Source organism: Terrapene carolina, unplaced genomic scaffold (assembly GCF_002925995.2).
Source record: "Terrapene carolina triunguis isolate 2854851 unplaced genomic scaffold, T_m_triunguis-2.0 Scaffold69, whole genome shotgun sequence".
Lineage (NCBI taxonomy): Eukaryota > Metazoa > Chordata > Testudines > Emydidae > Terrapene > Terrapene triunguis.
This window is the reverse complement of record NW_020664420.1, coordinates 64749941-64777713: the sequence shown is the minus strand read 5'-3', so window position 1 is coordinate 64777713 and position 27773 is coordinate 64749941. Positions and strand designations below refer to the sequence as shown.

General features: G+C 41.4%; 1 protein-coding gene across 1 annotated transcript in view; it reads right to left on the bottom strand.

Annotated features, from left to right (window-relative positions):
* Window positions 1-18797: 18797 nt before the first annotated feature.
* Window positions 18798-27773, bottom strand: part of COMMD10 (COMM domain containing 10) — a 180033-nt gene continuing 171057 nt past the window's right edge. Inside the window, exons 6-7 of the mRNA XM_024208771.3 lie at window positions 20089-20148; window positions 18798-19358 (exon numbers count right to left, since the gene is read on the bottom strand). Of these exons, the coding sequence (XP_024064539.1) occupies window positions 19320-19358; window positions 20089-20148 (99 nt within the window). The 3' untranslated portion in view covers window positions 18798-19319. The remainder of the gene's footprint in view (window positions 19359-20088; window positions 20149-27773) is intronic.

Below are 27773 nucleotides of genomic sequence, written 5' to 3'. Positions count from 1 at the left end.
AACTACACTGAAGTCAATGTAAAAGCATTCTGAGATCAGAATTAGGTCCTCGGTTTTCAATCAATCAGTTGTATAGTATTATATGGTGCTGATGGCTTTGTGAAGAGGACCGCTGTCTTCAAGAACCACAATAAATTCAATTGTGAAGGGGTGAGATAGGCCCTGAGGCCCCCTGTTGGAGGCCTTGTGGCTCTGCCGCAACCCACCCCAGAAAAGGGCAGTGGAGAGGGTTTTCCAAACTCCCTATAGCGGTTGCATGGGACACAGCCAATGAGGAAAGAGGCTGCAGGGAGCAGCCAATCAGGGCCCCCAGCCGTCTTGTATAAAAGGAACTGCAGAGTGAGTTCAGTCTGCTGGCAGGGACCAGGTGAGCAAAAGGTGTTCCTGGCTGGGTGCAGAGGCAAACGGGCTGGATAGATCAGTTGCTGGAAGGGACAGAGGAAGCCCGAGAATAGCTCCTGACTGGCTGCTGGGACTCAACTAAGACAGGCTATGGGGAAGTGGCCCAGGGAAACGCAGAGCAGCAATTACTAAAGGGACGCAGCGTGAGGCTGCTATATTTAAAAGAAACAGTGGATTGGACCAGATTCCCCTAGTGGCTGGTGGGGGAAGTGTCTACACCCTAAGGAAGGGAATTAGAACTGTGACACCCCAGGGAAGAGGGCTGCACTACTGGGACTGACTCAGCGGGGAGCTGTGGTTAGCGAACTGAGTCCAAGAAGAGTGGCTCAGTAGGAAGGACTCAAGTAGAGGACTCAAGTAGAGGCAAAGAGTCACCAGGGAAGAAGCCCTTGGGGTGCTGCTCAATACCAGAGTCGGAACTTTGCAATCTAGATGGACTGGTTAATGACTGAGTCCAGGGAGGACTACAGAAAGATGCACCAACTGACAAGCATAATGGCTGATGGGGACACTGTGAGTGAAGAAAAAATTGCAGGCACCCATGCACTCGACCACTGGATGCTCGTGTGAAGTGAGTGCACCCTGTTACAGCAATACACTCATTTCATAGTAGATATTGTGCAAATTAATCCTGATAGTATCTCCACTGACTTCAGAGGAAACGCACCAAGCAGAAATCTGGCTCATTAAATTGGATTTGAACTCAAGTCAGAGAGGGGAGAGGATAATGTTTTATGAGTATCCATTAACTTATCTAGTGAAATATATAGTATTCCAGATTTTACCCATCTGATTTTATAAATGTTTAATAATAGAAACAAATCTAAATGCTGGATCTTATAAACTGTTCATCTGAATACAAAAGATGTGGATCAGCAGAAAAGTGGAGCATATGAAAGTTTAGCTTCAGCCTCCCTTTTGTTTTCCCCACCGTAATTTTTTTTTCACTTAAGAATGATGCTTATTCTAGTCCAGAATCTGATTTGGGAAGAAACAGAATGGAATGAATCTGCCCTCTGGTAATTCTGGTATTGCCAGGCCAACTTGAGTCCAATAAAGAACTCTAACCGCAAAGCAACTTTCAGATCTTTATGTTCTAGGAGTGAAAAACAGTTAAAATAGAATGTTTTTATAGAACAGTATATACATGTAGCATCAAAATGAACATAGAAGTGTAATTAATTCAAACAACAGAGTAACATCCTTCTTGGCTAAACTCTCAGTCTGGGTTGCAAGTTTGAAGGGCATGTCCATGAGAGCTAGAATAGTTCTTCTAAAACTACTGGTTTATAAACTAATAAACTTGAATAAATGACAATCAAATCCGTAAATTAGCTTATTAGTATAAACCCAAACATCTTTTAACATTAGTATTACTCCTGGATGGATGACGAACAAGCTGTGCCATTTCCCCTCCTGGTCAAGGTAGTTCTACTCCATCTTACTACCGGTGTAAGCAGTATAGATTAATGCTCTTTCTCCCATTTGTGTCAGGTTCAGACCGCTGGACAAAGCTGAATGATGGAACATGTACTGATGATGCATGTCACTAATAAAAGTTATTGCAAGAATCAGCCCCATTACTTGACTGAATTCAACATAATTTACAAGACATATGCTTCTGCATTACTTCACCAAGTTCAACACCCACCTTCCACCCCAGAGGAATACTGGCTATAGCTATAGACAGAGTAGAGAGTCAAGTAAGAATGGGAAGAAATTAAGCTACTATTCCTCCTATTAAAGATAAGCATAAATACATTAGAGAACAAACCATAAAGAGCTTGGGCTAATCGTACAGTGAGTAACTAGAAACAGCATGGAATCCTTTATTTCCAAAAGCTGTATCCCCTAATCTTGGAGGTTTACCTTATAATGCTTTATAAAAGTATGGATATTAAAATAGGTAACTGACTTTCAGATTCCCTCTGTAAAAGAGCTTGCTCTGTCTGCCCATGAGGCTGAAACTGAACTAGGAGTGTGTGCTTTAATCACATCTGGTGGAGATTTGCAGGCTTCAGATATGTAGCTTTTTAAGTCAACTAGTTAGTGTGGTTTTAAAGGTTTTCTTAATCTTGTATCTAGGGTGGAGATGTACAAGCCGAGCTTGTGAAAGTCTGAAACCTAGTTCTCTTTAGGTACATTTTTAATGCCCTCCTCAGGGCCTTCTGACACTAAACCTATGCCATAGCTTTTCTTTGCTATGTTTAGGTTCTGGACAGAATGATAACATTATGACTTGATCTATGAAAAACAGAATTCACTTTGAGAGTGAACTCTGCAGCAGTTCTTCATACTACACTATCCTCATGAATGCTGAAGAATTGAATTTCAATGGTCACAGCTCTTACTTCTGATATTTTCCTTCATGAAGTTCTAACTTGACTGAAATGAAATATAAGGAATTCTTTCATCATTTATGTTGTAAATAGCACCCAGAGGCCCAGAGCTGGATGTGGACTTCATTGAACCAGGCACTGTACAAATGATCCCTGCCCACAAAAATGTAGTTTGAGAAGACAAGTGCCATATGAAAGGTGTAAGGAAACAGATACAATCAAGCAAAAAGAATATACTCTAGAAATTATTTCTGGGAAGTTCTATGGCCTGTGTTACACAGGAGGTCAGACTAGATTATCACAATGGTTCCTTCTGGCCTTGGAATCTATGAAGCATATACAATTTTTATATACACTTGTATTTTTATAATTTTAAATAAATTGCAGCAGGTTTAGAAATTTTATCATTACATTCCTTAGTGTAGATCAGTGGTGGGCAACCTGCAGCCCATCAGGGTAATCTGATTGCGGGCCGCAAGACATTTTGCTGACATCGACTGTCCGCAGGCATGGCCCACCACAGCTCCCATTCCCGCAGCTCCCATTGGCTGAGAACGGAGAACCGCGGTCACTGGGAGCTGCCAGAGGCCATGCCTGCGGACGGTCAACATCAGCAAAAATGTCTCGTGGGCCACAATCAGATTACCCTGATGGGTCGCATGCGGCCCGCGGGTCACAGGTTGCCCACCACTGGTGTAGATCCTATAAGATGGTACTCCAAGAGTTAAGTAAATTGATGGTCCACAGGACTATTGTTACATAGAAAGAGTATGTATACATACAGGTTGAAAGGGGAGGATTGTTGCAAAGGTGGTGTAAAACTCAACTTTGCATTCCTTCAAGCATATTGATTCTTTGGGAATGGCCAGTCTTCAAAGGTAGGTTACAGCAGGGCTGCTAAAGGGCCCAAAGAACTGAAAGCTGAGCTGGGCATAAGACATAGCACAAGGTTTTCCTGACTCTGCCTCCTTTCCTTTAGCCATGCCCCCTCTGGTAAAAGCAGAGTGATGGTGGTGTAGGAGCCTTTACGCAGCCTATATGCCATTGCAGGATCCCACTACACCAGTTGATCCTCCCAAGGCTGGCTACACTTAGGCCTGGTCCACACTAATCCCCCACTTCGAACTAAGGTACGCAAATTCAGCTACGTTAATAACGTAGCTGAATTCGAAGTACCTTAGTTCGAACTTACCGCGGGTCCAGACGCGGCAGGCAGGCTCCCCCGTTGATGCCGCGTACTCCTCTCGCCGAGCTGGAGTACCGGCGTCGACGGCGAGCACTTCCGGGATCGATCCCAGAAGATCGATTGCTTACGGCCGGACCAGGAAGTAAGTGTAGACCTGCCCTTACTTTATAGCAGAATCCATTGAGAGGATGGCACACATCAGCCACACTGCACCCCACGATCTTGCCCAAAGAACATATATGATGGTGAAATGTGGTATAAAGGTTTTTATCAGCATGAGCTTGGGGCGACTGCATTACCCACAAATAGAAAAGCCCTGAATGACTTATGTTGGTTATCCCAAGCAAATGCCACTCCATACTATCCTGAATTCTGTATGTGTGTCTGTACGTGTGTCACAGGGTCCACTCACCGTTCGTTAGGGCACCTCCTCCTGGCCACTCTGGGGATTAGTTCCTTCCAGGGGCTGAGCCCTCCTCTAGCAGTCTCTCCACCCATCATCCTCTCACCCTGCAGCCCCTCTTGCTCCAGGAGCAGCAGCTTCCTCTTCATGGCGTGGACCTCCAGCCCGGTCACTATGGTCTTCCCCTTCCGGAATATTAAAGTCTTTCGGGGAAAACTTCCCAAGGAAGTTCACTTTTCATGGCCTGGTAGGGGAACCTGGGCCTACTCTCTACTCCGGGTTCCAGCTCAGGGGCCCTCTTTTTAGCAGCCAAGGTCTGCACTATCTCATTCCTTGCTGCTTTTCTCTGGAGCCTTTCCTCCTCATTTGTCAGCTCAAGTTCCCTTATCCCAGGGAGTAACTGTAGGGTACTTGCTTCTATACCTCCAAACACACCTTCCTTCTCCCAGGAAGGGACTGCAGCCCTCAGCTGCTCTCAGCTCCTGGACTTTACACAGGCAGCTCCAGTTTCTGTCCAGCTGAGCCTCATCTAATTAATCGTTGCTCCCTGGCTTCTCCTCCTTCGGGTGCAGCCTGGGCAGTTAATTGGCCCCCCTAGCCACCTTAATCCCTTCAGGCCTTGTGGGGGGTGGATACGCCAACAAAACATGCTATATATTTTACAAGGAAAAAACCCTAATTTAGAAGTGTTCTAGAGTATTTTCTTTTATATAGTGCTTTGTTTTTCCTATGAGGGAAAAGCCAGGCTAACTTTGAATGATGATTTCAACTAGCCTCAGTGAGAGAGAATTACTAACAAATTTTGTAAACCTCTAAAAGTAAACTAAAACAGCTTTACTATCCAGGATAATGTTGCAGTTTTAAGGTCCAATATCTTTCAATCTACCATGGCTAAAACAAATTACTTACACTATTACAAACAGGAGATTCCAGTCTATCAAGATTATTAGACTTTGCTTAGCATTGTTGTATATTCCATCACCTTACAGTCACTCCTTCTGCCAATTCAATAGTATAAGGTTTCTGTTTTTAACTCTGATGTGTCAACAAATATCTTATGTGCATCACATCATTGTCCAAATATCCCTTTCCTATGAAGCTCTGCCTTTCAGCACTTAAGCTTCCCTTGTTAGGCTAATTGTATCTGACTGTCATAATGATCACTAGAGAAATAGCTCCTTTTATATTGCTATGTTCAATGAAACAACTATGGATTTCAGTCTCAACTGAGTTCAAATACTGTACTAAAAGTCTTCATGGTAATTTTGTAGCTATTACTTTCATATTGCAGATCTACTCCATTTTTTTTTTTTGGTAGAGTCAGATAAATTAATGGCATTGAAGGAGTAATTTTTACAAGTAGCAAGTGTATTTGGGGCTATTGCTGTTGGATTTCATGCTCTACTACAGACGTGAAGCAGTTCATGTGTGTGCAAATGCAAACTGGTTTATTTTGCTAATAGAGACTATCCACTTGGAAACCTGTTGATTTAAGCTCTGTTTTATCTGCTGAACCAGATAGTGAAGTGGTCATTTACTTAAATGGCTCCACGGAACAAAGAGCAAGCATTGCCCAATGTCCTAGTCTCTGTCTGAAAGCAGTAAAGCTAGTGGTGCACTGTTTTATTGCTTTAAGACTGAGAATAGTGCTGCTTGTTCCAATTTGCCTATGTTGTGGCAAAGGCATTTGAAAGGCATTTTGATATATTAATATAGCTACTCAGAGGGCATCCAACTCTAGGAAACATTTTTTTCCTTCTGCTTCTATTCTCTGATAAGGGTTTTTCCTTGATCTGATAGGGGACCTGAGTGAGTGTCTCATCCATTTGAACTGACATAATGCCTTCACTATGGATCCTGACAGTGTCAGTAGAAAAGATCCCTAAAGAATTTAGTTTTCTGTCCAACCAATTATTTTTCTGTTGCCATTTTAGAGATTACCAAGCACTTACTGACATTGGAAGTCTCTTCTCGATGCTGTCTGCACCTAGTTGTCCACCAAATAACTTTACAGTGTTTGCAGGGGTAAACTCGGCCCAAATAAAAATCTCTATTCCAAGGGGAAAAAAACAGTTAAAACTAGAACTAAGATTGTAAAGACTTGACTTAAAGAGGGCCAGGGGAACCTTAATTGAACATGCTAAATTAAAAAAAAAAAAAGACCAAAAAATCCCAGAATGAAGAACATCTGAACACAAGGATATGAAAAACTGAGATCTGCATCCAAAGTGAATCCAGACCATCCTTCACATGAGTAAGTTATTTACCTTATAGTAACTGGAGGTTCTTTGAGGTGTGTGGTCCCTGTCTGTATTCCACTGTGGGTGAGCATGCGCTCCATGCACCCAGACTTTGAGAAATTTTGTAAGCAGGACACATTAGTTCACACATGCACCCTTGTTCCCCTCATGCCTCAACCTGAGAGTAAAAAGGGAGGAGTGGACCAAGTGCCTCTCTAGTTCCTTCTCTATTGTGAATCCAGGAATGAGCTGAAGCAGAGGGGAAGGAGAGTGGGTAATAAAATACAGATAGGGACCACGTATATCTCAAAGAACCTCCAGTTACTATAAGGTAAGTAACTAACTCTTCTTCTTCGAGTGCGGGTCCCTAAGTGTATTCCACTGTGGGTAACTGATGAGCAGTACTCAAGTAGGAGGAAGGTGCAAGGCTGAAGGTGGCAGAGCCATCTGAAGGATGGCTGTTCCAAAGGATGCGTCAGCAGTGGAGTCCTGGACTACAGCATAATGTCTCGTGAACATGCAGTTGAAACATCACATAGCTGCTGTGAAAATGTCAAGTAGAGATACTTCCTGAAGTGATGCCTTTATATGGCTTGTGCTCATGTAGAATGAGCCCTTATCTCATGAATAGGGCCCTACCAAATTCACGGCCATGAAAAATGTGTCATGGACTGTGAAATCTGGCCTCCCCCTGTGAAATCTTGTCTCACAGGGGAGACCAGCATTTCTCAAATTGAGGATCCTGACCCAAAAGGGAGTAGCAGGATGGTCACAATGTTATTTTAGGGGGGTCACGTTATTGCCACCCTTACTTCTGCATTGCCGGAGAGCTGGGTGACCGGAGAGCGGCAGCTGTTGGCCAGGCACCCAGCTCTGAAGGCAGTGCCCTGCCTGCAGCAGCGCAGAAGTACCTTTACTTCTGTGTTGCTGCCTTCAGAGCTAGGCAGCCAGAGAGTGGTGGCTGCTGACTGAGGGCTGAGCTCTGAAGGCAGCAGTGCAGAAGTAAGAGTGGCAATACCATACCATGCCATCCTTACTTCTGTGCTGCTGCTGGCAGCAGCTCTGCCTTCAGCAACTGCCACTCTACAGCTGCCCAGCTCTGAAGGCAGCGCTGCCACCAGCAACAGCAATACAGAAATAAGGGTAGAGGTACCGCAACCCCCCCTACAATAACCTTGCAACCCCCCACAACTCCTTTTTGGTCAGGACCCCTACAATTACAACACTGTGAAATTTCAGATTTAAATAGCTGAAATCATGACATTTACGATTTTTAAAATCCTATGGCCCTGAAATTGACCAAAATGGACTGTGAATTTGGTAGGGCCCTACTACTGAAGGAAGAGATCATGTGACAGCTAGTAGTGGCATATGATACAACAGAGATCCATTGAGAGAGCTTCTGTGAAGATATACCTTGACCTTGGAGTCATTTTGCTATGGCAAGAAACAGTCTAGGTGATTTTTTGATTGTTTTTGTCCTTTGTAGGTAAAAGACCAAGGCTCATTATATGTCAAGGGAATAAACTCTTCTCTCTGCCTCAGATGCAGTTTGCTATTCTGAACTGAAGGCTAGGGGATGTGAAGACTTTCCTCCCCAACAAGTCTAGACATTTAGCCTCATTGTCAGAAGGAGTGGCTTTTGGATGTTGTTGTCTAGATCTCTCCATGGCAGCCTGAATGACCAGAGAGTTGGGTATGGGGCGGGTAAAAAGAAATTCCACTTTCTTGGCTGGAACAAAATAGCATTTCTCTGCCCTCTTAGGGGTAGGGGCACATATAGCTGGTGTATGCCAGACTTCTCTAGCAGGTTCCAGAATAGCTTAATTAACTGGAAGTGCTATTCGACTGGATCCAGTAGTTTGCAGTATATCCACGAATTTATGTTGAGAGTCCTGTACCTCCACTAGGGAGACGTATACACATAGGGGCCACCACTTGAAGAAATGAGACTTCTCCCACACTGACACTTCAGCAGATAAATGCTTCTTGCATGTCTTCAAGCTGAAAAGGGGCTGAAGATAATGATCAGTGACGTCTACTTCCTCTTTTTCTTCTCCCTCAGAGAGAGAGATCTTTGGGCTCTCTGCAGCTTCAAGTCCAGGCAGCTTGCAGATCCATTCTTTGATTTCTCTTCAGACTTCTGTGGTGAAGGAGTGTAGCGGGGTGGTCACCCACTCCTGTCATAAAGGGCTTAAAACAGCCCAGGAGAGGGCTGTGGCTGGAGGCAAGCAGCCCAGGCTGATTGGGGAAGCAGCCTCAGCTGTGGCCATGCCCCAATCAGGGCCCAGCTGGCCCTTATAAGAGGGCAGTGGGCTAGGAGCAGACAGACTCTCTCTAGCCTGTTGAGAGGGAGGGACCTGGCTGCTGGGAGCGTACCAAAGTACCTGAGCTGGAGCAGGGCTGGGGGAAAGCCCAGGGAGCTGGGGAGCTCTGGCCTGGAAACCCCCAGGCTGCGGCCTAGTGGAAGGCCAAATAGGTACTGGGGTTGCAGGGGGCAGTCCAAAGAGGTAGGCAGAGGCAGCAGGTCCAAACCCAACCTTGCCTGTGATGAGTGGCTTATACTGCAGTCTGCCCCAGTGAACGGGGGCTAGATGGAGACTGGGTAGTAGCCAAAGACTGAGGTGAGGTGGGGATAGTGGGTGGGGGTTCCCCGGGGAGAGGAGACCCAGAGACTGAGCGGTGTACTGCCAGGGGACAGCACCCCGGCGTGCAAGGGGCACCGGTTCTGGGAGGGACACAGGGGCCAGGGAAAGCGGGACACTGGCCTGCAGAGGGCGCTCTGATGGCTGGAGAGCTAATTCCCAGAAGGTACTAGCAGGAGGCGCCGCAGGGGTGAGTCCTGCATGGTTACAAGGAGTCAAATGTCTTTGAGGCTGAGACTTGGCCTGGCCCACCTCATTAGCTCTAACCCCTCTCTTAAAATAGCCCCCCTATCATTTTGTGCCCCGGCAATAGTTGACACAAGCTGTGCAGTATCCCTGCAGATACTTCTTGCTGAGACATAAGACCCAAGAGGCTTGTTGGCCCAAAAGACATCGGTCTTGGCAGTACGCAGAGCATTAGACGTCATCCTTCTTCTTTAGTGGCATCCATTCTAATATGAGATGTTGACACAGAAACTGAAAGGAGGGCTATGGATAAAGAAGCTGATCCTTGGGACCTTGAAAAGCCACAAAAACAACTATCAGCTATCTGAAACACTAAGAATAAAAATCAGTTTAATGCTAAAGCTAGGAACCAGTCCGAGAAAAATGCCAAATGTCGACAAAGAGAAATCAAGAAAGAAAAAGTTCCAATTTCACAGCTTTGATGGTTGAAAAAAAACTATGATGACAGACAGTTAGATGAATGTTCAGATCTGAGAGGGCGCATACTCATTGCTTTCCAAAGCGTAGAGAACTTCTGGGCCAAGGGATGTGCACATTCTAGAAGCTGACTCTCCATGGACAAGATTCAGAGACAAATCAATGTACCCTGGTTAGCAGATACATTTTTTACAACACAAAGTTGGAGTACTGTGCTACAGGCCTCACAATGCCAAGACTTAGGGCTGGTCCATACTGGGGCGGGGGATCGATATAGGAAACGCAACTTCAGCTACGAGAATAGCGTAGCTGAAGTCGACGTTTCCTATATCGAAGTAAAAGTACTTACTTCGGGTCCACGCGGCGCAGGCAGGCTCCCCCGTCGACAGCGCTTCCTCCTCTCGGCGAGCAGGAGTTCCACAGTCGACGGGGGAGCGCTTCTGGGATCAATCTATCGCGTCCAGATGAGACGCGATAAATCGATCCCAGAAGATCGATCTCTACCCGCCGAATTAGGCGGGTAGTGTGGACCAGCCCTTAGTGAAGGCTATCCTGCATTTTACTTCCATACCAGAGAAATCTGACAGAGATCAACCATGTTGTAGTTTCCTGAGAAGAAATTTTGTCAGGAAATTTGAAATATTCATGTAAATAAATATACAACAAAGTAAAGAAATAATACAGAAAAAGAAAAATGAATGTACTAAAGTATATGCTTCAAGTGAGAGTGCTCTAAAATGTAAACTGCTCTCAAAGTGAAAACAGAACTTTCAGTGGGTGACAGAGGTGGTTCTAAGCAGTGGTAAGTTTGGCAAATGCCCTGCAGCCACTGCATAAACTAAAGGGTGTCAGCAGTGCTCAGGCTGGAAGACAGCTGGAAAGTAGCTGACTACCCAGTCAACTCTTCAGCTCCATCCTTTCTTCTTTCCCCATATAGCTTCTCCTTTCTTCTACTGGCAGCTTGAGAGGAGAGGGTAGAAGGAACAGCTTGCCATGTGGAAGCAGGTGACAGCCCCAATTCACAGCAGATGTGCTTTTTCTGTTTAAAAAAATTAAAGGGACAGACTACTGTGCTCAACAAGCAGTTAGTTATAAATCATGTAAATATTCAGAACTCATACTTTATGTATAATATTTAGGTCATTAATTTATAATTTGTTAGATCCTTCAGCCAGAGGTTAACTCTTTAGATTTCAATTAGTACAAATAAAGTCCTACCTGAGGATGACAAAACACTTGGAAGCAGCAGCATATGAATGTCTATGAGGCTGTATGAATTCTAGCTATTATAGCCACAGGCGATTTGTTCCTAGTGCAACTTACTTCTCGAAGATGATAAACTACCATGCTGATACAGATACAGACTAACACGGCTGCTACTCTGAAACCTACCATGCTGAAACATTCTGTCTCTTGAATGTATGCACTAGCTAATGCATAGTAGAATAAAGCACATCCACAAGATCTTCATAGAAGTATTTGTATTATAAGCAGCAGGACTGAGCTTCCAGCTGTATGAAGCAAGTTTGTAAAGAGGCAGTAGATTAAGGAAGTCACTTTATTCTGAGTACTGTCCCCCAAGAAGCGGGAAGCTAAGACTTATCTATCCTAGATGACAATGTTCTGATTTAGAGGTGTTCACTGAAAATTCTACAGATAGTAGCTATGCTTCATTGGATCCTTAGCCAAACAAATAGACCACTATATGTAAATCACCACCCAAAGTACTGTATTAATTTAAAGTTTATCCTAATATACAGGGGGTACAGTATACAGTGCATACAGTCTGAAAAGAGCATCCCATACATGTCCTCTGTGGTGAGAGTGACTATAATGGGGATTAATTACATTATAAAGCGAATAATGATAATGACTTCTTTGCATTTGAAGATCTTTGGATGAAAAACACTATATAAGATCTATGTAGTAGTATTACTGTAAGTTAATGGCAAGTTTAGCCAGTTGACTAGAAAAGTGATGTACTACAACTTGCTTTCTTACTGCTCCAACTGTTTTGCATTCAGACAGTTAACAGGATAATGTACATGAAGTAAAAAGCTTCAAAACAATGGCAAACAGAGCTCAAGACTCAACATGGTTGAAAGTCTCTGTATTACAAAAGTACAAATAACAGAATATCAAGAGACTAATGGTCCAACATTCAGAGGTGCAGAGCACCCACAAATCCCTGGAGAAAATCAGGCCATTTAAAATGTTAAGTATACCTTTTTTTTTGTTTAAAATATTAAACAATTCTCTGGATAACAAACCCAAGCTTGCATAAGAAAAGATTATTTAGCAGCCTTATATACTACTATCATCAGCTTGGCAGTAGTCTCAGTGTGAATATTCTAGTTCAATTCTGTACATTTATTATAACATGGAATAGTTTGCACCATATAAATCAAGACATTTTGTATCCTTATCATTTGCTGCTGAGGGAAATCATATCAATATTGCATACTCAGCAACTAGAATTTATGTGTATCTTTGTTCTGATCATGAATCATACCTTAGCAGGAAATTAAAATCTACCATGTAATAAGACCAAATTCATGCTTACAAAACATATCAATAAAAATCCTGCTAATGTCTCTTCAAAGGATTTAACTTGACCGTGTAGCATTAATCACCTCTGAAGTATAGAAATGACTCAATTATTTTTCAGTATATGCAGACCTTGTGTTTACTTTTTCAGTTCCACAAGAAAGTCTGGGTCAGCACCACTGGCTATCATAAATCCCCATATTGCTGTGAGGTATACATTTTATTATCTTTATTCAATCCGACATTACACATTAACTATTTCCTTATTATGATAATCTGGATAAATTAAGGGGAGTTTTTAAGCACCAGGTTTTCAACATTTGTCTAGACAACTTTGCTCATATTAATCCTTAAAAAGAGGAAGAATGAGTTTATAAAATAGTACCATGTTCCTTGGGGTAACCCCAGACCCATTACTTTTCAGCCACATAACTGAGAACTACTGTAAACCAATATGTAAATAAACAGACCACATTCACTGCTGACAAACAAAAAGAAAAAAAAATTCTTAAGTGATCAAGGAACCAGCAACAAATTAGTTTCTTAATAGATGTGATCTTCTAATATGGATGGAGCAGAAATGTTACTATTTTTGTGGATACTTTGACAATGTTCTCACAAGCTAGGAGGTTTCCAAATAAGGTCAGTCTCTTGAACAGGTTTCACTGTATTATTGTGTCCTTGTCTTGTTAGTTTATTTATTCTTTCCCTTTTCTAGGCCTGCATGTAAGATCAGGCAGGAATGACTCTGAGCAACATAGGTATGAATAATGCATGTGTAGACACCTGCCTACATTTAGAAAATAATTTTTCCATGGTTTGTGACCTTTCTTGAGCCCTTCAAAATAAACAAATACTCACTGTAGCAGGGTGCTGGTGCAAAAGCACCTAATTAGCCCCTGCCCAGTCAGCTCCAATCAGGGGAAACAGATTGGGGCTGATGGAAAAGGCCTGATGCTGGTCTGAGGATTGGCAACACCTGCTGGCCTGAGAAGCCAAGGGCTATAAAGGCTGGGAGGGAGCCAGAAGGTGTGGGCAGCCAGGGAGAAGTCAGTCAGGGAGGGAACTGGAGGCCTCCTAGCTGAAGGCTGACCCAGCCTGTAAAAGAGGTTGAATAATCCTGTAAAGCTTGTAAATAGACAGACACTGTTAGTGGGATAACTGTAAGTAAATAAAGACACGGGTGTTGCACAACCCTGAAGCCTCTCTGAGCCTTATTGGGGCAGCAAGCGGGCCCCAGGAAGAGGGGTGGGTCATGGACCCTGTTACACTCACCAAACAGAACCACAGTTTCATTAATATACAGTAAACATTTATGGAAACTTTTGACATCAATTTTCAGTATAATTAGCAGGAAAAGAACAAAAGGCAGCACAATCTTCTAATCTTGTTGAAAACTAATGGAACAGGTGAGTCCAAAGAAGGAAGTAAGCATAACAAAATGTTAAACTTTTTCATTCTGTGAACCTTCACATGAAGAATGGGAAGATTTATCTATGCTTACCTGAAAATAAGGTCCACAGACACCTTACAACGGATACGCCAGCCAGCTTGCAGCTTGGAGGCAGAACCAGACCTATATCAGTCACTGACAGCAGGGAAATGCCCCAAACTTCTGAAATTCCCTTCAGTTGAGATAACCTCTACAGACAGGTTGACTCAGATCTACTTTTCTAAATTTTAGTTTGTATTAAGAAAAGAAGCCAATTTCTACTATTACAGAGCATGGTAAATTCCATGGAAAGACAATAAACCCAAATCCTTGCATGTTAATTTCCATCCCTATTCTGGATGATCCATTTTCTCTAGTGTGGGCCAGATCTGCAGATCTTATTACCTGAATCAAGGACATTCACTGAAAATTTAACCTATTCTTCATGCGTAAGTCAACAGATCTGTTACGATGGGATTTTAATGGGAGCAGTTTAGCTCCAGGATGGGCTCATTCTTTAAATGTGGACATCCAAAATGGGATAGATTACATACAATATCTTGTCAGTCTTCCCCTGGTCACTAAGGTGTGGCAAAGACTTCTGTTAAAAGACAGGAAATGGCATTAGCTAAGATTGGATGACCAATATGCAGAATTTGGTGAATCTATGTATTGATGGCCACACGGTCACCCAGCAGATCTCAATACAGGAAATATGACTCCCTGCCTTGAGATAGCCATCAGTTCTAAGGATTGGATTTTGATGCTTAACCCAGGAAAAAATATTTCTTGAATTTATTAGGGAATGAATGTTATGACAGTTGTAAGGCCTACCTGTCTGAATTAAAAGTACAATATGGATTGTGTTAGAGAAAGCTTGCAACTTCAAATAAAGTACTCATCTGATTGGAGATAGTAGCCAGGAGGTCTACTCTAATGGACAGGAAGTGTAATGACACCCCCTGCAGACATTCAATCTGGGTATTAGTGTAGTGGGCAGAATAAGATTCCAATGTCATGCTCCATGACCTACAGGGCTGGATTAAAGTTGATCACATAATATGCACTAGCTTAGGCCACACTTCTACAAAGGTCATAAGGAATCATTTAGTGCTTCCTTTTTCTTGAACATTTATAATACAGACACCTGATCTCTTTGCTTGGAGACTCATACATCCACATTAAGGCCCTCCTGGAGGAACTCAAGGCTATGTTTCACTGGTTTAACATGGCAGTTAAACTGTGGACTTTGCACCAGACAGTAGAATAAACTCTATTTATTCACTTCTCTTTTGAGGTCCATGAACACGATAATGACTTCATCCAAGTATTCATTTTGAACCTGCTGGGCCCAGATGGAGGATTGGTTTTGCAACAGCAGACCTCTTCTGTGAGGTAGAAACATCTGAAGAGCCAACACCAAGTCAATCAAGCTCAAGTACCATAGTCCTTTCAGTTAGAAAGACATAAACAGTATCACTGTCACTCTTACATTCCTATCTTTTGTACTGTCCTGTGGAACAGTGGAAAAGGTAGGAAGGCATATAGCAGAGACACTGCCCAACTTTGCAAACCATTATTCACCACCTTACATTCTGGGTCCTGACACACAAAAGCCACAGGACACTTTATTTAACTGTGTCCAGAGGCAAAGACGCACCAAATAACCAAATTGACTTAGGATGAATGAGATATTTTTGGGTGAAGGAGCCACTCTGCTACCTGATTTCTGCCATGTAAGTCTTAGTGTTCATTTCCTCGTTAGTGGGCAGTGCACAGAGATAGGAAACTGTTCCATCCGGAACAGGAGATGTCTCTCTGGGGTAGGGCCAAATCCAGTCATTTTCTTCCCAGTTATTTTGAGAAGCCTATCAGACACAATTACTGTTATCCATGGAAGGAGCAGAGCTCTGAGACATTAATGAATCACTATGGTCCAGATGGTGGATGCCATGCTCTCTCTTTCTAGTACCCATTCCCTGAGCTGAATTGGGAAGATCCCTTCAAAATAAAATCTGATTCTCAGAATTCATCAGTTGAGGGAGTGAAGAATATACAATTGGAACTAGATCTCTACCAAGGGATGAGATGCAGAGGGGATACCTGACTATATGTTGTGAACTCTGGATCACTGAAACATTCGTGTATGAGATCAGAGTTTTCAACAGGTTCCAATAAGAATAGGATTTTTGGTTCTGTGACACTTGTTTTGCATTTTCATTTTCTGTTAATATTTTTCTGGGATGAGACCTCGGACCTGATAGTATTCATCCTCAGTCCAGGCCTATTATTGACTTCCTTGGCACTACAAGTCTGTGTTTATCATGAATCCAAGGTATTCCTGGAACTGTATCACTCTGTATGTTTGCTTCAGCTTTCTCTGTGTACAGAACCCTGAACAGAAAAAAAATGTCTGGGAAGAGATCAGATGAATTTCCTTCTTCTCTAAAGCAATATTATTGTTACCATGATACTAGGAGCACATGCAAGATCAATCATAGTGATCAAAGTAGGGGCAAATGGATGGGATCCTTTTTTTTCAAAACGTAAGAATGGTAGATATGGTAAAATGGGAATGCTTTGAAGACAAGCCTCTTTCAGGAACTTATTTAGATGCTTCAGACAGGGCCCTGCTCCATTTGTCCCCAGTTCTCTGAGGCTAGAAATTGGATGGGGAGCAGGCTGTAAAAGCTTTGATCTGTTGGGAATGGGAAAAAGCTGTCCTTATCCTTCACAGCTCAATAGAGTACCCCCTATGGATAATGTCATGTGACCTTATTTGATCAAAGTTACAGGTAGCCCTTTTAGTTCCAAATTCAGAGAGACTGGCACCATTCAGGGTCTAACTCCAGATAGGACTAGTTGGATAGCTCTGAGGCAACAAAAGGCAGCAACTGACCCTGCACTTATTATAGCTAGCACTTGTATGGACGTATTTTCTCCTGGTGTATTTCACAGACTGCTTCAGCTTGCCCTATAACTTGTATTCCTTTCTATACAATCTGGCAGAAGCCAGGAATGTAAGTCAACTTTTCTGATGACTGAATAGTCTCGGTTGTCCATAACGTTTCCCACTGTATCACTAAGATAGCTGGGAACTGATTTGTCTGAGCATCGGATCCCAAAGCCCCATATACCTGCATGAACAGATTTGAATACCATTCTTTTATTTCACTCTCTTCCAGGGAGAAGCCGTTAGCCGTATGATTTTCAGACTGAGAAAGACCGTACTTGCAATATTGCTCATCCATGTTAGCATTGCTTGTGAAAGCATGCAGGGACACTGAGGATGTCAGATAACAATTCATATTGGATTGCGTGTTTATTTTTGTTGGTCTGATGCCACCTGAGAGTTTTCATGTCCAGAAGAGGGCACTGAGACGATGCTTGCCTGAAGCTGCCCGTGAAGAGTGAGAAGGCTACTCTTTCAGGTAAAAATGTCCCCTAGTTAGAAATGCTGAGGCCCTTATTACCAGGCAAAAAATAGTTATGTTTATCTTCAGTAGTGATACGACGTTAAATTTTGACTAGTGCACACTGAAAACTTATTGGCCTTATAGAATGGAGACGGGCAGGAAGGGAAAGTAGAAAAAAAAATGGCAAGCCAAGAGGCTTCTTGCAACCTGCTGGAGTCAAAACTAATTATGAGGCAAATGGAAGTGCTAGCAAACAATGCACTCAGCTGAAGCAGAGACATTAATTTTGTTTTAAGATTCAGTTAGATACAACTAAGCATATTATGTTAGATTAAGACAAGTCAATCTACCCATTTAATTTTGGTGTTTTGTGTCAATCTTGAAGTTCAACATTTTTGCTTTCTGCCCCATGAAAAACAATATTGATTCAATATGCTTCAAGTGTACAAGCTTTTTCTTGTATTGCCTCTGCCCAGTGGGATCACTGCATTGATGGTATCACACTATACTGCAAGTGTGGTGGTATGTTATCAGCAATTAAAATATTCCTTCAGTAGATATGTTTGCCCAAAGACACTGGGACTATTGGTTGTGATCTCTTTGGTGCCCTTTACTCACTCTTTCTTCTGTGTAGGCCGCTGTCCTCAAAACCTTTCCTCTAATCTTACAGCCACTGAAGAGTTCACTTCTCTTGTTTGAAATTTTGGAACTGACAACATCTTTCCTAAAAACAAACTGAGTTGGTGATCTGTTATACAATATATGCCACAAATTAGGCACAAGGGGACCCAAATCCCAGATACTCAAAGTATGTTTTTGGTGATACTTAAAACTCATGTCATCCCCAAACTGAGATCTCAAGAGAACGCCTACCAAATGCTGCACTGGGTGTTAACCAGGCCCACTGGAGGATTTGGAAGTGAAAGTGCAAAGCCTTGTTCACAGAGTTGCTTAGCTGAAAAAAGGCATGATAATATCTTGAATTTCTATTTCTTTTCACCTCCTATTAGCCCAGAGTGGAAGATTCACTTACTTTTCCTGTTATTAAGATAAAGTATTGACAGTGCATGTTTGTTTTCTGCAGTGACAGGCAAGACGAGGACTTCTAGCCCTCTAACAGGATCAAGTGCTCCTGGACTTGAGTTCATCCCGCAATAATGTGAAAATATTGTTAACTTGGATTTTGAGATATTTCACTCTATGAATATCTTTACTTACATTAATAAAAACAGACAATATTAGGAAGGATCAATGAATGGCTTTCAGGAATCTGGTCACATGACTAGTTCAGTGTTCTTGATAATCTATTCTCAGTATTTCATCCTCCCTTTTTATACTCAGTGATTATTATTACTTCTTATCTGTACTACTGCAGTGCCCAGGAGTCCTAGTTAATCTCAATGTCAAGAGCAAATTTTCAAAGCAGTGACATTATCATCAAGAACAAAAAGAAACCAGAAATGAATATAAATGCAATTAAATCAAATTAAATGACCCAAACTAAGACAACCCACTTTTTTCATGTTTTATTTATTGTATTTATGTATTTTGGCTAATTTGCAATCAACACTATTGGGAGGGAAGGGAGAAATTCAAAAGGATGGAGACAATTCTGTCTATTTTTTGACTACTTCTACTAATGTTACTCCTTAAGTTTTATATTCTTCTAATAACTTTGATACAGATTTTATTCCTATCCCTCACTAGTATGTGAATTGCCATCAGACATGTAATGAATCAAACAGCACAGGTAATAAAGCATAAAAGAACTATAAACCAACAGTATGGTATTACATTTTTTTCTCAAGTAACACTGTTCTTCACAAATGCTGTTGGTTCAAAAACAAGAGAAAGTCAATTAGAAGCTCAGAACTCTTAACAATGATCCCCCTTGGTTAATGTTACTGGTCTAAGAGGAGATAAGCCATATAATTTTACAGGGAAGCAACCTATTGAATCCATCAGCGAACACAGTTTGGCAATCTATCTTCAATTCAAAATAATGAGGTGGCAGGAGTGCGATGGAGAAACAAGTCTTCAAAAACATCACGTAAGGGAATCCAGCTGTGCTTGTATAGTCTCCAGCTATTTAAAGCAACAACAACAAAAAAGAATTCATATAAAATGTTGTGTAGAAACATGCAAACAGACAAGAAATAACTGAATCTGCAACTCTGGATATTAAATCTATTCATATGGCAATACAAAATTCCTACTCATGAATATTTGTTTTTACATGAAGCTATTAGAATTCATTGCTGCAGTTTAAATATTCAAATTTTAAAGAAACAGTTGTCTAAGTTCTCCTTTTTTGCATGCACAGCTGTTTTGATGTGAATTTCCAATGCATAATAACAAAGTAAAAAAATAATAAGAGTTTATTTTGACTGGATTAAGAGCCTAGCATTTTGGGCTGAAGACAACACACAAAGACGCTCCTTCCAGATTGCTCCTAACCGTTAGTCCTCAGCTCCTCTTCTAGATTTAACAGCAAGATATATTTAAGAATGACCAACCCACTGTATTACATTTATTCTAACACTGAATGCAATCACCATTTTGAAAATGCTTTTTATGCAAGCTAACAAATTAAATGGTTTAATAAAATTATTTCCATTTTTGTTCTAGTTTCATCAGATTTTATTCATATAGGCAAATGATTCCTGCTGAGGAGCATAAGGTGCAAAGGAAATTAAGTGCAAAAATCTCTGTAATACGGGGAAACAGTGATGCAGGAGTATTTAATATGAGATTTATCAGTGTGAAATAGAAGTTATTAAAATATATTAGGAAATGGTAACGGTAAAAGCTAGACCTTGTTATAGAACTCAAACAGCTCCTGATGACTGAATTCCACAAATACTTTCTCCAGGTTCTATGAAGAAAAAATAAAAAGGAGGGAATTAGTGTGTTCAGTGAATTTCTTTTTTTATTTTCTTACTCTTCACTTATAACAGAATGTTAATTTTGTCATTGACTTTTGGGTTTAAGTTTAGCTGGAATGTACAATACTTGCATCAGTAACTCTAATTGTTTCTAAAGATCACAATGTCCCTAGTAAATACACATTCCATTTTAGCAAAGAACTTAGGCCTACAATTACCTCTGTTCTTTTGGAAGTGATTCCACAAACCACAATAAAATATATGCTAGGAAGAGAATGATTTCATTATCTATTTTTTTAAGTTGCAGATAAAACAGAAGATTATATTTCACTTTTCTCAGCAGTCCATTTGAGACCTAGTAAATACCATTATGCAGAGACACTGGCGGCAGTGTATTTGATTGAACTTACACATCCATTAATGCAATACACCAGCACAGAGCTAATAGCTCTATCATTAATCTAACAGTTATGATCTTAACATGCTGAGATTTCTATCGTCATTTACGCATAATCTCAGCCAAAGTTAACAACACAACAGCTTCAAAGTAGTGCTTAAACACTAATAGAACCCAAAATAACACAATTGATAGAAACTACTGTGGATAAAACAGATGGTAGATAATAACCCTCTGCACGCACGTGCTTATGTGTGTTGGGAAGGGGGTTAAATAAAAAATTCTATCCTGCTTTACTTGCTTACACAAAACAGGTAGTTTAATGCTTGCCACTGACTTCATTATATTACTGATCTGGCAAATGTGTTCCCACTTCATACAATGTTATTTTGGTGTTTCAAAGAAAAATGGTGGGAGGCTGTGTGAAGAAATACCCAATTTGACTGCACCGTATTATTAGCTATTTGCATTAACGCTGCATCCACAGATACCAATCAGGATTAGAGTCCCAATGGGCTAAGGGATGTACAACCATGAAGTAAGAGTAAGAAGTTGCTGCCCTGAAGCGTTTACATCTAGATTTAAACAAAAGGAAAATGCGTGGGTGTGGTAGACAAACAACAATGGGGACAATAAGTTTGCACAGACCAGCTATTGGGGGAGGGTGTGTGTGTGCATTTGAACTTTTCAAAATAAACCAGAGATACTAATGCATCTCAATACATCACTTTAAGTTTCTCCTGATACCACTGTTTACATTGAAGAGAGCCATAATAAAGAGGGAAATATAAAAAGGAGGATAAATGAGTTCATTTGTCTTTCTACGGGCTCTATAGCTTCTTATGTTACTGTTACTGTTCCACATCTATTGTTCTTAGTTTTTCATGTCACTTTCTTATTTTCTTGTCACTGAATCTATAATCATTACTCTATATATTATATGTCAGTGTTTGACTTTCCAGGACTTATACATGTTCTTCATGATAACAATGGCATTTTCAAAAAAGCCTTCTAAGACTCTGTATACAAAATGTGTCTACGGTCTTGTCAATACACAAAATTTGCACCAATTTAACAAAATTAGTTTAGAAACCAATCTAGTTAAAATGGTGCCAACTCCTTGTGTGTACTCTCTTAAGTTAGTTTAATAGTACCTTGTAACAGTGTATCTTAAGTTAGTATGGAAATCTTTGCATTTACCAAGGACTATGGGCCAGATTTTGTTCTGAGTTACAATGGTGTCAATCTGGAATTAACTCAATTTACACTGGCCCAATGATGTCACAGAAGTAGCTGGAGAACTGAGTGCTCAAGGTAAGTAATGCCTAATAGTTACTTCTAAAATGAGATATTAAAAGCCATAAAATTACTGGGACCAGCCTGTTGCTCCAATGCCACCTCCTCTTCTCTACAGAGAGGGCTTCTTTCCAAGGATTTCAGGAAGGTTACAAAGACCCAGAAATGGACCAGTAATTTGTATGAGAGACAAGTCTTCCCCCTGTGAGAGGGAACAAGGCAATTCTGGGAACGGGGTGGTGAATCAAAAATCAAAGAAACAGTGGTTCTTTTTTGCCATGATTCCAGCTGATCCTCTCTCCAGAGAACATAATACATTGACAGGAAAGTAAAAGTGTTTGTAAGAAATTCTATCAGCTAAGAAACCAAGAGAAAGCAAACAAGTGGTTTCTGCAGAAGCAAAAAGAAAAAAAAACCCCACACAGTACGAAATGGATCCATCATTCAAGACTTCAGGTTTGGCATTTCCAGTTTCACTGCTTTAAAAAAAAAAAAAAGAATGTAACAAACTCTGAAAAGTAAAGGAGCAAAGTAAAAGAAAGATATATTACTTACAGTTTATTAGTCATATTAAATAAAGTTTGGGTGAGCTTGTGTAAGTATCAATCAAGATTTGGCATCTTCCACTACTGCTCATAAATAACCAAGTTATGAGCAGTTTCACACACAAAAGTTACACTGAAAATATTTTCTTTATTCTTCTTCTTTAAGTACACGTGAATAAAACTGAGACACAAACCAGTGAAAAGAAAACAATTCTGAGCTGAGCTGCAAGTCTGTTTAACTTACCGTAGTTTTGATTTACACTACAAAAACCCAACATGTTTTTGGAGAGCTGGTTGGGACCACCTCCTCATTATTATTTAATATTTACATTCTGATAGCACGCAGAAAGCTCAATAAGAATTAGGTTCCACTGTGCTAGGCAATGTACAAATATCTGTGAAGATGCCAAAGAGTTAACAATCTAAAAGCAAGCATGCAGTCTAAGAAATCTAACACACTTTAGTTATGTCCGGTGGGAATATTTTTGTTGGGGGGGATGGAGGGGAAAAAGGGTGTTAAACACAACACAACCAGAGCCCATATCAACCATTGTGTGTATCTCTACCAACTACTCTGCCTAAGCATACTTGCATTAGAGCATTCTGGGAAAATGCAGGCACCTATGTCATATTGCCTTAGCAGAGGATAGTGTGACCAGCATACAAGGTGGCACCTGCAAAACACTGGACAATGCTCAATGTGATGCCCCATTACAGAATACTGAGAAGAAGAAACAGCAGCCAGTCTGCTTATAATAACATGGTGAGAGGTCTGTCTACACTGCAGAATAAATGTCATAACCCGGTCATAGGAATATAATTCTATGCCAGCCTAGGTTTCTGTCAACAATGAAATATTAATGGTTAACACAATTACTATCTATTTATTACCCATATTCTGGTGAACACAAACTATGTTTAGAGCCAATCACAATTAAACTATAAGTGAGTCAGGGGACCAGGTTACTACCCAGCTGTCTAATGACCCAGCAGAATATAATTAAAATCTGTAGAATGGATGGGACCCAAAAATTAGGTTAAAACCTTGGCTTGTCCAAGGCTTTTGCTCAGGTACAGGATTACAATTAGGTCCTATCTACACTAAAACTTCCATATATTTTGCAATTGAGTCAAGGGACAAAAATGTTGTAGCCACAACTTACTGACTCAGTTGCCATTGTAGAGTATATAGTCTTGCTTGGTCTGTCTATGTCTTTTATCCATCCATTCAGGGGTCCATCTAAGATGCGCAACTTCAGCTACGTGAATAACGTAGCTGAAGTCGACATACTTAGATCTACTTACCGCGGTATCTTCACTGTGGTAAGTCGACAGCTGACACTCTCCCTTTGACTCCACTTGCGCTTCTCGTTCTGGTGGAGTACCAGAGTCGATGGGAGAGCGCTCAGCGGTCAATTTATTGCGTCTATACTAGACATGATAAATCGACCCACGCTGGATCGATCACTGCCTGACGATCCGGCGGGTAGTGTAGACAAGCCCTAAGAGTGTCCATCACTGTAATATCTGATAGCCTCCCAAAGTACAAATACAGAAAAACCTGTCTTAGAGATCACCTCTAAAGAGAGACCACTTGTCAGGAGCAGCTATTTGCAGAGGTCACGGAACATTTTCCCCCTATAATTTAAATGTGAAGAGCAACGACCTGTCATCTGCGACTGGCGAACATATTTGTTTACTCCTATCCATTAAAAACAAATTTGTAGGAGAAACCAATCTTCCTTACTTCTGTGCTGCTGTTGGCAGTGGCACTGCCTTCAGAGCTGGGCGCCCGGCCACCAGCTGCCACTCTCCGGCTGCCCAGTTCTGAAGGCCACGCAGCCATCAGTGCAAAAGGAAGGGTACCAACACCTTACTAAATATTATGAAATGAATAAATTAACATACTTAGCCACCTAATATTACTGAATATATATTTAACTGGTTAATTTTAACCCTAATGCTATTTTGCCTTTCTTCATACATCTCCATGAAATCTAGTTTCATCCTTACTTTCCTCCCATGCCAATAATGTACCAGTTTGAGAACTTCTGGACAATTCAAATAAGTCTAATTGATTAGGGTTGTTTTCCCCAACTTTAATTTCCCCATTACTCTCTACTCTCATTTTTATAGCCACTAAATTCTCCCCAATCTCTGACATGGGGGTTTTTTTGGCACTGATTTTGTTACAGAATAAAATTCTATTATTGGGAACATAATTCATCTTTATTAGTTCACAACATATGCTGGCTGGTGCTCATCAGTTCGGAAAGTGACCAATTACCTATTACTGCACTGTGTCACTCAACTCAAAATCATTCACAAAAAAATTAACAGCTGCATGGTCAATGTTATATCCCTACATGTACAGCAATCACCACATAATTCATACAAGGCTGCAAAAGAGCAGGGCCATGTAGAGCACATTACCACAGCACACACTACTCTAGCTCACTATTAAAATGGTCTTTCAAAGCCTTCCTGAGCTGCAGAGCTCCACATTAAGCTCTGCTAACAGCCCTTGTATCTGGCTGTTCAAAGTCAGCAGACAGCTGCTCCACCTCTGTCCTCCACTCCAGTAGAAAATTTTCCCCCTTTGCGTCACAGATATTATGCAGGACACAGCAGGCAGCTATAGCCATTGGGATATTTCTCATTGAGGTCCAATCTTCTGAGTAAACAATGCCAGCATCCCTTCAAATGACCAAAGGCACATTCAGCTGTCATTCTGCATCTACTGAGTCGGTAGTTGAAGCATTCCTTGGTCCTCTTAAGATGGCTGATGTACAGCTTCATTAGCCAGGAGAGCAAGGAGTAGGCTTGGTCGCCCAGGATCACTATTGGCATTTCAGCATTGCCAATGGTAATCTGCCGGTTGGGAAAGAAATTCTCTGCTTGCAGATTTCTTAACAGTCCTGTGTTCTTAAAGATGTGAGCGTCATGCACCTTCCCTGACTAGCCCACACTGATGTCAATGAAGTGTCCCCAGAGATCTACCAGTATTTGCATAACCATAGAAAAGCAGCCCTTTCTGTTGATGTACTCTGAGGTAAGGTGGTCTGGTGCCAAAACAGGGGTATGTGTGTCACCTATCGCTTTCCCACAGTTCGGGAACCTCGTTGCTGCAAATTCATCCACTATGTCCTGCACATTGATGAGAGTTGCAGTCCTGCATAGCAGGAGGTGATTAATGCCCTTGCACACTTGCATGACGATGGTCCCCACAGTAATTTCCCAACTCCAAAATGATTCCCAACTAGCCGTCAGCAATCTGTTGTTGCACATTTCCACAGTGAGATCACCACTTTTTTCTCCACTGTCAGTATGGCTCTCATTTGGTGTGCCTCTGCTGGAGGACTGGGGTGAGCTTGGCACGCAGATCCAGGAATGTGGCCTTGCACATCTGACAGTTCTGCAGCCACTGCTCATCATTCCAAACCTGCATTACGATGCAATCCCACCAGTCAGTGCTTGTCTCTCAGGCCCAGAAGAGGCGCTCCACCAATTGTAGCTGCTCCATGAATACCACCACCAATCTTGAATCGGTTCTCGCTATGTCTCACAGCAATCTGTCCTCCAAGGAATCATCATGTTCCCTGTGGCTCTTCTTGCAGCTCAGCTCTGCATAGGATTATGCACCCAATGATTGCAATGATAATGACAATAGTGCAGAGCTGTGCACGCTCCATGCTTCTGTCGGAGATAGTGGACAGCGAGGAGGGCCACACGGATTTGTGGGATTTTGAAAAAAAAAAAGGCATGAAAATTATGGGATACAGATGACATTACAGGATGGAGACAGTTGCAGAATGGGAAGTTGACTCCATCCTCCCAGTCACCCCGTGCAATTTGTTTCGGCTCCATCATGCACTGCCAAAACTTCCCAAAAGACAATGCACTGGATGGTAATGAGTTGCACACCGGGATAACTGCTCATGGTGCACTGCACTGTGCACTGATACAAGCACTCCCGCTAAGTATGCACATCATCGACACAAGGAGCCAAGTATGCACACGCACATGCAACATGCTAACTGCAGGAGCTGTATGCTGATGTTACTTCAGTTGACACAAGTTTCTTGTGTAGATATGGTCGTGGTCAATTAATGCCAAGTACTTCAAAGCAAACAGGTTGGCTTGTATTTATAAATCATTGATGACAATAATGCTTTATGTATGCAGTGTTGTTGTAGCTGTGTTGGTCCCAGGATATTAGAGAGACAAGGTGGGTGAGGTAATATCTTTATTACTTCAGTTGGTCCAATAAAAAGATATTGCCTCACGCACATTGTCAGTCTAATATACTGGGGCCAACATAGCTACAACAACGGACGATATCAAATTTTGCCGTCTGAAATGGAAGCTCCACAACAAGAAGAAAAAGGAAGCGAAACTTAAGAGTGACATCTTCTTCCTGAGCAAATGCAAGAAACAAAACATCATCCTTATAGGTCTCACCACCTGTAACCTTCTGACCACTGCATACAACTCCAAATATGATGAACAGCTCTGCAGAAGAACTTAAACAAACAAACAAACAAACAAACAAACAAACAAACAAACGCTAAGGAACCACTTACTGCTCCTCATACTCCAGAAGGGACCACCTCAAACAAAAAAATCATCACATGCACCCACACACTGGAAGAAAAAAAAAATCAGGAAACTTACTTAGAAATCATGCAAGAAACCCAAACCAACAACAGAAACCAGTCCAATAAAAATACTACCTCACCCACCTTGTCTCTGTAATAATGCTGTGGAGCTTTTAATTCATGTAAAACATTCAGTATATTCAGTGCAATTTGCTAAGAGCAACTAAGCAGAGCCTACACAAACCCAATATATTCTTCATAGTCCCAGATTTTAATGCTACCTTCAGCCAATTCAAAATTATGCATATTTAATATATGAATTTTTCCACAGCTATTTTTCAAGCTCCAGTTTACTCCTATTAAGTTCTATTAAAATCTCTAATACATTGAAAGGGTTAGGATAACCAAATCAAGAAATTTAGGGCCAAATTCAGATACAATTTTAAATAAGTCAACGTTGGTGCTCAGTAATCTTCACCTCTCTTTGGACCTCTCAGCATGTGTTGCACCAACTCAGAGTTGAACTACTACTTTGGACTCACACCCTCTTATCAAAATATAGCTTATGTCCCTCACCCTTTACATATTGTCACTGAATTTGGCCCATTGAATCTAGGTGAATTTAAGTTCATGCACCTCATATCTGAGAGTACACAGAAGAGAACTGCAGCATAGCAAGAAAAGCAGGAGGGCATAAGGATGGTGTAAGTTAAAGTAGACCAATCTCTAAGAGAGTAAGTGACACCCACTAAGGCCTTGGCTACACTGGCGCTGTACAG